This window comes from Mytilus trossulus, chromosome 1 (genome assembly GCF_036588685.1).
Source record: "Mytilus trossulus isolate FHL-02 chromosome 1, PNRI_Mtr1.1.1.hap1, whole genome shotgun sequence".
Classification (NCBI taxonomy): domain Eukaryota; kingdom Metazoa; phylum Mollusca; class Bivalvia; order Mytilida; family Mytilidae; genus Mytilus; species Mytilus trossulus.
In genome coordinates this window covers 41,382,501-41,397,190 of record NC_086373.1, presented here as the reverse complement: position 1 = coordinate 41,397,190, position 14,690 = coordinate 41,382,501, and the positions used below count along the sequence as shown (strand labels likewise).

The following is a 14,690-nucleotide window of genomic DNA, read 5'->3' as shown; positions in this document are numbered from 1 at the left end:
ACGATAAAGTTGTAATTGACTATATTAATGTTGTTCTGTTTAATCTTTCGAATCATCCAACCGAGATGTCCAGAAGTGACGTTGAACCATGTTTTGTGGTTTGATAAATATATTTTACGTATTGAAGAACGTCACAACATCATTAAACCGTTTATTTCCTTATCTTTGCTAAAATATTCACTATAAATAGAAACAGCGAATAATGATTCAAAGTTTTTAACACAACGGTTTGATTTTATCTAAGTGCGGAGACTTTACAACGTAAACGAACGCAAAATGTTTTGTCAGAAGTTAGCAACATTGTTATGTCAAAAAGCTAAAACGATATTGTTTTGTGTTAATCTCATCAGATTTATATGTAACGTTCACATTATTAACGGTAAAAAAACTTCCAAAGTTCAATGTGACATTTAATTTCAGATTATAATGTAGTCTTTAGTATAAAATCTTAGGATATTGTAGTTTGGGTCATTTTGTTGTTTGAGAAATAAAAACAAAATTACATTTTGATAATTATAATGTATATCAACAGACGTTTTATTTTTTACCTGCGAATAAACTGTTTTTTAATCTTCCTGTTTTCATTTATGTCAATTAACAAAAAATCAAAATTATCCACATAAGAACGCATTATAAGCCATGACAACAATTATAATATCTGATCATCCTGCATATGCATATGATATCATTTAAGGTAAAATCAGCCAGTACGCCGACGCCTTCGTGATTTTCCTTCCTTCAAAAGTCAACGTGAAGGATTTAAATGTGCGCATTCTTCGTGACAACTTATAAATTGTCGATACAATTTTAGAGAATAAAAATAACATTCAGTAGTAATACAAACGACAATTGTTTTGTCTTACAACAGTAAGTTTTTTTCAAAATCCAGGATACCATTCAAAGGTGACGTGATGTTCACATGAATCACTTTCTAAATTTAACTTTAAATCCATTTGTATTTGTTTGGCTTTTTAACTATTTTGATCTGAGCGTCACTGATGAGTCTTATGTAGACGAAACGCGCGTCTGGCGTATAAAATTATAATCCTGGTACTTTTGATAACTATTTCTACCTTTAAGTCACAGTAAATTTAGCACTTCTCAATCTTTTTCGTATCAAACAATGCGGATATTTTTTACAAATAAAGTTAACAATTATTTTATGCAAAGCTTCCGTTATTGAATATATTACAGATGGAGGTACGAAGTACTGAATGACAAGAGAAATAATTAACTAAATAACTTTACTTAAATTTAACAGACATTTGTGATCAAGCGTAAAAATTACCCAATTTCCAACACCCCGAGTCAGGATCAAATCCAATACTATAAAGTTTGAAGACGCTATACAGGCTATGAATTAACACAATTTAGAAACATAGAAAAACAAATGTAAATTATCATGAAAAGTTATGTGTTCATTTGACTAAAAAGTCTTATTGTAAAACTTTCATAATGCCTTTACTTTACTGAATGGAAATGTATGTATAGAGATTATGAAAAAAATCCTTAAACTTGTTGAGTATGCGAAACCAGGCAAAATACAAATAACCTGATAAATAGTCCCTATGAGAGCGGTTTAAAAAATGTCGACATCATATAAGTAAATATATAAGTATATATATTGTACCATTCGAGTATTTCAACATAATTATGTTCTATGCCTTTAACAAAATTATGATGTTTTCGACTTATGAATTTCGTCTCTCTTTTGAAAGACCATGAAATAAAAAATCAATTTGAATATTGACAACTCTTACTGAAATAAAGGGGTGCAACTCTACATCATTCACTTTATGTATTCAGATTTGAATATATCAAACATTCTATAAGTGTTTTATTGACGGCATTCATTGTTTAAAACTATTAAGTACTAAGTTAACATCAAGTGCGTGTTTTTTTTATATTTTTCATAGTTACATTTTTTATTATTTCCAGTATGAAAATCATATAGAATTTTTGGTCACGAAAGCCCCCTATTTTCTTATCGGTTGTTATTTGCCATTATTTTCAGATTTAAAGAGATGATTTATGATAATTTAAATGAATACTACAAATAAAACTATCGTTTCTGCATAAATATCAAGACTAAACCCTAACTTTAAAAGAGGGACGAAAGATACAAGAGGGACAGTCAAACTCATAAATCGAAAATAAACTGACAACGCCATGGCTTAAAATGAAAAAGACAAACAGACAAACAAAAGTACACATGACACAACATAGAAAACTAAAGATAAAGCAACACGAACCCCACCAAATACTGGGGTGATCTCAGGTGCTCCGGAAGGTAAGCAGTTTCTGCTCCACATGTTGCTCCCGTCGTGTTGCTTATGTGATAACAAATCCGGTATATAGTCTAATTCGGTAGATCACATTCATGAAAGGGAACAGGGATTGTAGTTATGACGTAAGGGACATATCCGATATCATTTGTGAAACGGTTATTTCATTCATTATAATGACCGTCAAAAATCTCAGTTAAATTAAATTTGAAAAATATGAATTCAAAGAGCATGTTTTATTTTTTCCAAATACATTACGGCAACAAGTTTAAAATGAATTGTCAAAATTTCAATTCTTCAAAATTTGAAGTATTCATTCCTATTTAATGATAACTAAAATATAGCTGTGATAACTAGTGCATGCGCAGTAATGGATGCAACAGATTCTACCATATGTTCTCATGTCATTTTTTAGACAGGACTTTTCTAAGCCCGTTGATAAATCGTATAAGATCATCAAGTAAATCGTACGTTTTACGTTAATCAATATCATAACTTTGGTTTGAAAAAATCATGAGTTCAAGTCAACGCATCTCATAGAAAAGACAAACACCGCAAATATTGTGCACCGTTTTTTCTCCACTATTTAGTCATGCTATGTATCCTTTTGCTGTGCTAACTATCAAAACTATCTTATGTTAGTTATATACATAAAAATGAGAAAGGAAATGGGGAATGTATTAAAGCGACAATAACCCGACCATAGAGTAGACAACAGCCAAAGTCCACCAATGGGTTTTCAATGTAGCGATAAACTCCCGCACCCGAAGGCGTCCTTCAGCTCGCCCCTAAACAAATATATATACTAGTTCAGTGATAATAGACGTCATACTAAACTCCGAATTATACACAAGAAACTAAAATTAAAAATCATACAAGACTAACAAAGGCTAGATGCCCCCTGACTTTGCACAGGCGCGAAATTGCGGCGGGGTTAAACATGTTTTTTTGAGATCTCAACTCTCCCCCTATACCTCTAGCCAATATAGAAAAAAAAAAGAACAATTAAACGGATAGTAAAACTCAGTTAAAGAGGAGTCCGATTCCGATGTCAGAATATGAAACAAAAGAATTAAAACAGAATGACAATAATACATAAATAACAACATACTACTAGTAGTTACTGACATGTCAGCTCCAGACCTCAATTGAACTGATTGAAAGATTATGTCTTCATCATATGAATATCAGGCCCAATCCATCCTGTTAGGGGTTTAGTATTATACAATCATAAAATATATGAGAAGAACATAACCTGTGTCATGCCAACAACTGGTTTTAGAATAATTGAGTTTAATTCCCATGCAAAGACCCTATAATCTATATTAAAGCCAAAATATGTAATCTTTAAAGACCTGACATGAGGATCGTAACTATGTCCCTTCTTCATAAGTCTCTTTAAAGGTTTTGTTAGCTTTTGAGGTGAATACTGACATTTTTGTGCTTTGTAAAGAATATTATCATAAAAGATTGGAAGTGAAATGCTTGGACGTATAAGATATCTGCATGTTGAGTTATATTTACGAATGATTTCCTTATACCGATGATAAAATTTAGTAAATGTTATAACTAGTTTGTGATATCGAAAACCCTGGTGTTATAATAGAGTCAATATGTCATCTAAATATCTTAAAGTTTTGTTAAATTTTTGTATCAAATGTTGTTTCGATGGGTCTTTGCTGATTTTAGTTATAAATTGTAACTCATAGCAATACAAAATCAGGTCCGCAATAAGTGGTAAACAGTAAGTCCCCATTGGAATTTCAATAACTTGACGATATCCGAAATCGCAAAAGCGAACAAAAATGTTTTCAAGTAAAAATTCAAACGCAGACATACAAATGTAGTATCAAAGCATGTCCAATTGACACAGTTCTTTTGGTTGTTGCTACTAAAAAATAACCCTAAAGAGTTCCATATCACATGTATTAGTATGAACAGAATGTAAATAGAAACACGGGGGTGGGGGGGGGGGTTAAATATAAAAAAAAAGTTTTCTTATACTAATATTCATTTATAAAACATGTGTTAGTGCTATTAAACCAAGTTCAATCTACCTTTTTGTACATATGAAAATGTCTGTACCAAGTCAGGACTAAGACAGTTGTCCACTCGTTTATGTGTTTTAGCTTTTGATTTTGTATGATATAAGGGACTTTCCGTTTGGAATTTACCTCGGAGTTCAGTATTTGTTTTATTTAACTTTATAGTAACTCAATTTATGTAAATCGAATCACTATGTATCGTTCATGGAAATTATATTAACTTAAATTGACTGATACTTTCATAAAATTATCAATTAAACAAAAGCTATAAATGGTCAAAAAAATCTTTTAATTTTTCAGGAAGTGCCATAGCGACTTAGCTAGCTCAATTTGACGAATCAATCAACAACATAATTTTTGAAACAAATGTTTATCAAACTTTCAAAATCATTTGCCAGGCAAACGTCGCACAAATTATTCACATTCAGAAAGTAGTTTTTTTCTGTTCTTCAGCAAACTTAATTGGGAACAAACTGCAGCCGTAAGATACGAAATCAATATTCAAACTAATCAGTCTTTGGAAAAATAACCGCGCAATAACGGAATACGACGAAAAGAGACATATTCGTTGACATAAAACAACTTAGAAAACTAAACACCATGAAACACAAATTAAAAAAAAACCTGTAGTAGATCTTGGCATTTCTAACTAAAATATTCCTGTGATAACTAGCTAATGAGCAGTAATAGAAGAATTAAGAATTTGAATTCGACGTTTAATATGATAAAAAAATAATTCGATATTCAAAAACCAAATTAGAATCACTGCTTGTGTAACTGAAGACTCTGTAAACAAGTTATCGTGACAGCGATATGTACTAATGTGTTGTAAGATTATAACCCATCCTTATACATCTAGTCAATGTAGAAGATATAAAATAAAAAAATACGCAGTAAAATCAGTTATAAAAGAAGTCCAAATCCGATGTAAGATTTAACGTCACACTCCACATCTTCTATCCCTGTCTTTCAACTACATTATCCCAACTGTTTGTGTTATAAATGTGCATATGTATGTAATCAGAATCTTCCATAGATTCGATTTTCAAAAGTTAAAATTGTGAAATATAATTCTTTTTTGTGTATTAAAATGGTAACATTCTGCATTTATTTACCATAAAATATTGGAAAAAGAAGATGGAAATGGCACATATTTTTCGAAAATTGTGTTGAAATTAGAATTTCAATGCCTTTTAGTGATAATTTTTCAGAAACTATTGACATTAATCAACCTAATGTCCAAATTTAAATTGGGTGTTTTAGACTCATTATTTCGTAAAATTTAATCACAAAGCTCGTGCTACAAAAACTAGCAAAAAAAAAGCATTACAATAATTTTGCTGGACCAATGTTTGGTATTGATATGAAAATACGGACTGCCATACAGAAAACAGCCCATATTACATACATTATAATAAGCAGCCTGGTGATTCTCATATAAAGTTTGTACGATCACGAAAAATAATTGAATTAAATTGGATCAAAAAATTACAGACAGTCTACCCTCTCGGTCTTAATGATAATATCATGGGAATTGGCAATATATCAAGAACCGATTCTGTTAACATTTTGGATATAGTTTCTAAAACTGTTCGTAAAAATCGTTCTCATGGACGCAGAAAAAATCGCAATCAAAGAAAATTTCGGACCAACCATACAAATATTTCGGACCTAATTTCTATTTCATAAAACAACGGCAGACATTATCTGTTAACCAAGCTTTGTTCTTTACCCATAAATAAATAAAATAAAATTTTAGAGGATTGCAACACAATTTCATATTACAGTCCTAAGTATGAAATTGTCCAAATTATAATGGCATACTGTTATTCTAAACTGTTTCCAAAAATTGATCGCCCTGAAGATCATAAAAAACATTTTATTAAAATAAAGTATGTCAATAAAGGTTTTGATTTTGTAAATATTGCCGGTATTTTTAACGACCATTCTGTTAAAGACCAAATTCCTGGATATTTTGATAATACTGACCTCCCTCTCATTTGTTATATTTACAAGAAATCTACCCGAAAATATGTGTTTAATTATAGCCAATTGTGTAAAGATGTAAATATCACTGAAAATACACCTATGTCATGTAATTGCAGTAATTCAGAATACACCTATGGCCCAATTTCCCATGTTTTAACAGGAGACCTTAACATCGTTCGCGACCGAGAGTTAAACTCGTTTCTCAGTAAAGGACCTAAATATCGTCCCCCGTCAACTATTAACTGGAATGAGTGTCGTAATATCATCCACGACTCACTCCGTGCCTACTGTTTGAAATGGGTAAAACGGGGAAAAGCTGACAAAAAAATCTTTGGACTCTTTTTTTAATTCAGTAATGAAGATAGTTGATATTCGAATACAACATTTTAAAGAACATTTTACTCTTAACAAAAACTTTAAAAACCCTATTTCGCGTATCAAAAATAAACTAACAGAACTAGCTAAGAAATTTGTTTTTGTCCCGGCTGATAAAGCTGCAAATAATATCATTATTGTTTGACGTTAATTTTATATAGAGGTTCTGCAAGGTGAAATCACGAATTCACCAACATTCCAACTGACTTCCTTTTCAGAAAAAGACATCTGTAACAAACATAAACTTTTAGCTACTTCTTTACAAGCAGAACCAAACACAATGAAAGTCCTAACTATGTACTGGCTTCCGAAGCTGCACAAAAAACTTTACAAATATAGATTTATTTCATCTTCTAGCCATTGTTCAACTACTAAATTGTCTGTTTTACTTACTAGCACACTTGGTACAATAAAAAACCTGATAATAAATTGTTCAAATAAGGCCTTTGAAAATAGTGGAATTAATTATTTTTGGAGTGTCAAAAACTCGTTGGAAGTACTTGATAAATTGCATGCATATATTGGTGATTTTTAATCTGTTCAAAGTTTTGCTTTTTCTACCCTATATACCACTTTGCCTCATATTCTTATTAAGAAAAAATTCACATCCCTAATTAACTGGGCATTTAAAAAGTCGGAATGCGAGTACATATGTTCAAAATCTTTTAGATCATTTTTTAGTAGCAATAAACAAAAGAACTATGTCAATTGGACATGCTTTGATACTATTTATGCGTTTGAATTTTTACTTGATAACATTTTTGTTCGCTTTGGAGATTCCGTATATCGTCAAGTTATTGGAATTCCAATGGGGACTAACTGTGCACCACTTATTGCGGACATGTTTTTGTATTGTTATGAGTTACAATTTATGACTAAAATTAGCAAAGAACCATCAAAACCACATTTGATACAAAAATTTAACAATACTTTTAGATATTTGGATGATATATTGGCTCTCAATAATGATGACTTCAGTATGTATACTAAGGAAATTTATCCTGTAAAACTTACTTTGAATAAAGCTAATGATAATAATGATCACTGCACTTTCCATGATCTTGATATCTATATCATAAACGGGAAGCTTAATACAAAAATTTATGATAAAAGAAATGATTTTTTATTCCCTATTGTTAATTATCCATTTTTAGATGGTGACATTCCCTTGTCACCATCTTATGGTGTTTATGTATCTCAACTTGTACGATTCGCTCGTGTATGTAACAACGTATTATATTTTAGCGAGAGAAATTTATGTATTACTGAAAAATTATTACACCAGGGTTTTCGATATCACAAACTGGTCAAAACATTTACTAAATTTTATCACCGGTATAAGGAAATAATTCGTAAATATAACTCAACATGCAGACATCTTATACGTTCAGGTATTTCACATCCAATTTTTTATGGTAATATTCTTTATAAAGCACAAAAATGTCAGTATTCTCCTCAGAAACTAACAAAACCTTTAAATAGACTTATTAGAAGGGGATATAGTTACGATACTGTTGTCAGGTCATTAAAGATTGCATATTTTGGCTTTAATATTGATTCACTGATAGGGTCTTTGCATCGGAACTAAACACATTTATTTCTACAAAAACAGTTGTTGGCATGACACGGGTTAAAAGATTGCATATTTTGGCTTTAATATTGATTCACTGATAGGGTCTTTGCATCGGAACTAAACACATTTATTTCTAAAAAACAGTTGTTGGCATGACACGGGTTATGTTCTTCTCATATAATTTATGATAGTATGATACTAAACCCCTAATGGGAGGGATTGTGCCTGATATTCATATGATGAAGACATAATCTTTCAATCAGTTTAATTGAGGTCTGGAGCTGGCATGTAAGTTAACTGCTAGTAGTCTGTTGTTATTTATGTATTATTGTCATTTTATTTATTTTCTTTTGTTGCATCTTTTGACATCGGACTCGGACTTCTCTTGAACTGAATTTAAAGTGCGTATTGTTATTCTTTTACTTTTCTACATTGGCTAGAGGTATAGGGGGAGGGTTGAGATCTCATAAACATGTTTAACCCCGCCGCAATTTTGCGCCTGTCCCAAGTCAGGAGCCTCTGGCCTTTGTTAGTCTTGTATGATTTTAAATTTTAGTTTCTTGTGTATAATTCGGAGTTTAGTATGACGTCCATTATCACTGTACTATTATGCATATTTTTAGGGGCCAGCTGAAGGACACCTACGGGTGCGGGAATTCTCGCTACATTGAAGACCCATTGGTTGCCTTCGGCTGTTATCTGCTCTATGGTTGGGTGGTTGTCGCTTTGACATATTCACCATTTCCTTTCTCAATTTTATTACATAATCTCGATGTGTCTATAAACCTGCTATGAAGGCTATTTTAATAAACAGCTATCATTAAATGAATTAACTCTCATATTTGAAAAATTAACAGGAGTCAAAAAGCGAAACTTCACACCTAACTGTGGAGTTCTACCTAAGGTAATTCGGAACAGTAAATTGATCCTTCCCCTCATTTGACACTTAGCTTGTGGCTCATGAAAATACATATAATGGTGATCGTGTTAGTTTTTAAATGATGATTATAGCTTTACCGCTTGAAATTTTGTTTAAATTGCTCCTTTGTGAGCAGTAACCCTCTATCAAGGTAACCACAATAGAAAATGAAAGCACTCAACTATCGTATAAACTGGGAGATATGCAGGCGATGTTAGAATATTGCTACATAGAAATGGATTTTTGAATAATTTGAATCAAAAGTAGAGGTAACTATCAATTTTAAGAATAAAATCTAGATGAAACTGTATTATAATGTATATTTTATTCATGTATCAAAACAAAAAGTTCAAATATCACAATACATGGATAGGTATCAGTTTAATATTGCACAGTTTATGGTGACATCAGTTGTCTTAGTTTATGCGTAGGTCTTGCCACGAACACATACAGAACATCCATCTCTTGTTACACATTCTTCATTGAAGTTGCAGCCTCGTGAAATGCATAAATTATGACAACCTTTATGTAAAATTGAATCAACGTGCGAAATACGTCCAACTAAACCATCTGACCGAATAGAACCTACTGGCGAGATACGTCTAACAAGACTATCTGACCGAATAGAACTTACTGGCGAGATACGTCTGACTAGACTATCAGACCGAATGGATCCTACTGGTAAGGTATGTCTGTCTAACAAACCACCTGGAATGAGTTGACCTCCTGAAATTGGATCTACGCTACGTTGACAAAGACTTCGGCAACCTATCCCACCTCGGTTCAAACATCTCTGAACGCACCCAGCTGAGATAATGTCTGATCCGACTACTGTATTTGATAAAATTACTCTTCCAGGTCTGCACAAACGATTACATCCTACTCGTTGACAACTTTGCCCATCTAGACAATCTAAACGACTCGAGCATTCAATTTCACAAGGTTTCTCGACTCCATATACTGTAATAATAAAATTTAATCAAAATTGTAAAAATATGAATTATCATTCGTAAAAAAATCCAAGGTACCAGGGTTATAATTTGATAACCCAGTCGCACGTTTCGTCTACATAAGTTTCTTAATTGACGTAGCTTAGATTTTAAATATTATTCGGTTTTGATTTTTATCACAACCAAAGTGATATTATAGATTGTATGACTGATATAAATATTGGATAGAGTACAAGTGATTCGCGGTTTCATCGTTAATAGTGAGCGTGAAATATGTCTTTTACTTGAAGAAATATGTAATATAAATTATGATGAATTAATGTTAATTTTTGTATTTTCTTAACAATAACTAAAAAAAAAGGTTTTTTTTGTTGTTTTTTTTGTTCTATTAACTATATGCCAAGTCAAAACCCGCTGTTTCAATTTACTTACACCAATTGTAACAAAAAAAGTATATAGAATCATATTCAAAACAGTGTAGCTGTGCCCATTGATTGACGAAATTAAATTATCCCATTGACTGGGAAAGATTAGGTGAACGTGTGTTTGTAACGACAACTGCTCACTACTTACATGTACTTATTATAGGATTTAAACTGCCTTTAATATCAAAATAAATCGAAAAGTTAATCAAGAATAACTTTATGTTTTGATTTATATTACTGATATAAATCAAAACATCGCATTATTCCTGATTAGTTTTTCTAATTACTTTATTTAGGTGGTGAGAACCTTTTAGGACCCCACAGTTCAAGTGTCTTTAAAAGGTACGTAGTGAGCAGCGGTCGTTACAGACAAACGTTCACATAATCTGCCCCAGTCAATGGGAAAATTTAAGACCAATAGCCACAGCTACACTGTTTTGAATATGATTCTATTAGGTATTCTTATGTTATGTATCTGTCATTATTGCTTTGCCTGCTACAATTTTTATTTTTAAATGATTCAAATTTCCTTGTTTCCACGATTTGTGTCCTTATAGGGATGGTAAACGTATAGACCAAGTGTTGAAACGATGTATCATTGTATGTTTTTTTTATATTCATGTATTTCATAAATTTGTTTAAATAATCTTTGGATTTTTTGTTTTTAAATATTTGGTGTGTAATGTGTTTAATAATGTTAGCTCATGACTTATTCCTTTGTAAGTATCCTCATTTAAACATTAAAAAATATATAACGTCATAAGATACATACCAGCAAAAGCACATGCTATAAATCCAAAGAAAATGATAACAGCTTTCCCTTCCATTATACCTAGAATGAATATTAAAACAAATGCAACTAAAGTTGATTGGTTTGAAAATGTTACTTATATTCAAAAAATAATGCTATCAATATATATCTGACTACAAAACTTAGAAGCAGGAATCAATATGGAAAATGATTGATTACCATACATCATATTATTAAGAAAAAGACGTTCATCTGTTTATCCTCGAATTGTGTTTAACTGATAAGGACTATTCTTATATCTTTTGAATCTACCGAATTGTTTTTTTTTTTCATCGTGATTTAAGAGGATTTGACGGTTACAGAAATATTACAAGCTCAAATCATAATTGCATCCTTATTCATATATCTCTTTCTGAGAATTTATTTTTTAAACTAGATAGACGTTGTTGTTCTTCAAACTAAAACATTAATTGCATATATTAAAACATTATCCATGATATTAAAAAAAAAAAAAAAGAAACTCATTATAAACATATAACTTACCTTGAATGTATGTGTATCTTTATTTAACGGTGTACAGAAATGGTTTGTTTAGTCTACAATTTATTTCTGTCTTATATACACTTTATATGAGGAAATATACTGTACTAGAGGAAATAAATGGTTCAGTGCAGGTGTGACGTAAGTTTTGCAATACTTGTAATTATGGTCATCAATCAAGTTCTAAATGTCATTCTTGCATTGAGTTTATATGTTAAAAACTTTAACCTCAGTCTCCCGTATCGCCTAACCACAACCAAACAATATTTTAAGACACATCAGTTTGGTCAGAAAATGTTGTTGACATTTAAAAAAAATGTTTGTTTGCCGTTTGATTTAATTTTGTTAAATATTCATGTAAAAGGCGTCTTTTCATTTGCAAAAAAACTATATTGCAAAGGTTAAAATGTAAATCCAAAGCAAATTTAGAAGAATGTTTGTCATAGGAAAACATACATTAAAATAGTGTAGTCTTTAAAATAGATGAACCATTGGTGTGCGTAAAAATAATTCTATTCTGAATTTGATTTTATTAAACGAAGTCTGAGATTTGCCAGCATCTATATTTGATGAGGTTAAATTAGATTAAATTACTTTTAAATACAATTTATAGAAATCGAAACTTCTTATTTATTTTGAATTTAATAATAAATTCATCTTGTGCTTCGTTTTGTGGTAAACGATCCTTGTTTATGTTCATTTTACAACCGGACGGGTTAGATACAAAAGAGTGCACAGTTCTAACGTGAAATTCCTATTATTCATAAACTTTTAAATTATTAAGATGTTATTTTTATGATTGGGTTTATTAGCATTTAAAATACCTACAGCTTTAATAACTATATAAAGAACGATACAAATACGTAAAGATATACAGCCAATATGAAACATTAGTATTTCATTCAGTATCGTCTTCTAAGCTCTTAAGTAAAATTGAGGATGGACATGCAGAATATGTCAAAGAGAAGACAACAGCCCGACCAAAGAGCAGATAACGCATTCTTTCGCTGTGGATTATAGATGTCCGCCAAGAGCAGATAACATTCAAAACTCTCAAACTTTTTTTCATTTTTTAATCAGTATTGTTTTTTTTGTGTAAATAAAATATTAATGTTATTTCTAGATTATAGAAAGTCTATTTGAATGTTTATAAAATCCAACACGATATCAGAGTTATGAATTCATGTGAATGTGAGTGAGGTTCAAAATAACCGATTAGTGCTTGAAACCAATTTTGAGAGGCAAGTGAGGGCGTCTTTAAACATTACATTTAATAGCTTTTTTTTTTAAAGAATGTTGTAGACGTGTGAGGGCGTCTTTAAACGTTACATTTAATAGCTGTTTTTAAAACAATGTTGTAACTATTCGTTTCATAACTAGTGAGAATAAACTACCACTTGATATCAACTTCAGCTATCTACTTTCGAAAGGACAACAAACAAGCCATCAGTAAGTTCATAATTATTATATTAAGATTAAATAACCTGAGGTTTTTTTCGGATAATTTACCCGATAAGGTTAAATTCTGAATCATTTTAATATGAAATATAACATTTTAATTACATTTTCAAGTTTAAATGATAGTTAATGAAAAATTTGTTGTTAACATTTTCTCAACAACTCATTTTATTGTAATATTTTAATTTTCGATGTAACGCGTCTTTTGATTGGCTGACGTTATTTTGAAATCAGCCCATAGACATAATTTAGTCATGTGACCGTGACGTCATCAACGTTTTTTCGTGGTTTTCTACGGCTTTAAATGGAATTTAGAATCAAATTATGAGAAATAACTGAGTCTATTCGAAATAACATATTAATAAAATGTGGTGCACACTGCTTCGTGCGTTATTCTGTGTGTATCAATTTTTTTATTTTATTTCTTCATAGATAAATGAATACACTTAATTCATCAACTGCTCTTATATGCTACAGAACTCAGCGTACTGATTATAATACAATATGGTAAACAACTAATAAGCAATTGTGTTCCAATTTTTATTTTTTTAAACAACGGAATTATCAAAAAGAAGATGTGGTATGATTGACAATGAGACAACTATCCACAAAAGACCAAAATGACACAGGCATTAACAACTATAGGTCACCGTACGGCCTTCAACAGTGAGCAAAGCCCAAACCGCATAATCAGCTATAACTGCCTGCATCTCAATTACAAATAATTTTTTTTTTGTTCTAATTTAACAATGTCCTTTTCTTATTCGTGGTATTGAAGCGAAAACAGTGAGTGTGCTGTTTGATTTTGTCGGGTTATTCGACTTCTCCTTTTGTAGTTTCTTGACTGTACTTCCATAAAAAAAGAAAATGAATTCAATTAGTCGTTTAAACTGACTGAGCCGGAACATCATTATTCATATAATTTCACATTAATAAATATATGATATACAAAAGAGAACATACAGAGAGATCATAAACATATGAACAATGCAGTTGTAAAGCACTAAATATCCCTATTTATATACATATCACTCTTGAACAACCCTCGTCACCCAGGAGAAAACATAAAAATTTTACTATAGAAAATTGATATGAAGACCAGTATACGGGCCAAACTTAGTACACATGTTCCCTTTGATATGATATTGTTAATGTTAATGCCAAATTAAAGTATTGAACCCAATTTCACGGTTCACTGAACATGTAAAATGATAGTGCGAGTGGGGTATCCGTGTTCTATGGACATGTTTTTTTTTTTTTTTTATCTATTTCATAGCGATTATTTTTTATCATTTTCAGTACGAATATTATATAGCCGTAGCACCTCCATACGGGGTATATATCTCCCAATTGAAACGATATTCCCGTGCTTGCATTTCC

The 14,690-nt window shown here is 31.1% G+C and overlaps 1 protein-coding gene across 1 annotated transcript; it reads right to left on the bottom strand.

Moving 5' to 3' along the window:
* Positions 1-9,496: 9,496 nt before the first annotated feature.
* On the bottom strand, positions 9,497-11,942 carry LOC134707913 (uncharacterized). The gene is made up of 3 exons (XM_063568079.1): positions 11,856-11,942; positions 11,334-11,393; positions 9,497-10,146 (listed from the first exon to the last, which is right to left on the bottom strand). The coding sequence occupies exons 2-3, from the start codon at positions 11,386-11,388 to the stop codon at positions 9,608-9,610; spliced, it is 594 nt and encodes a 197-aa protein (XP_063424149.1). The 5' UTR covers positions 11,389-11,393; positions 11,856-11,942; the 3' UTR covers positions 9,497-9,607.
* Positions 11,943-14,690: the final 2,748 nt, after the last annotated feature.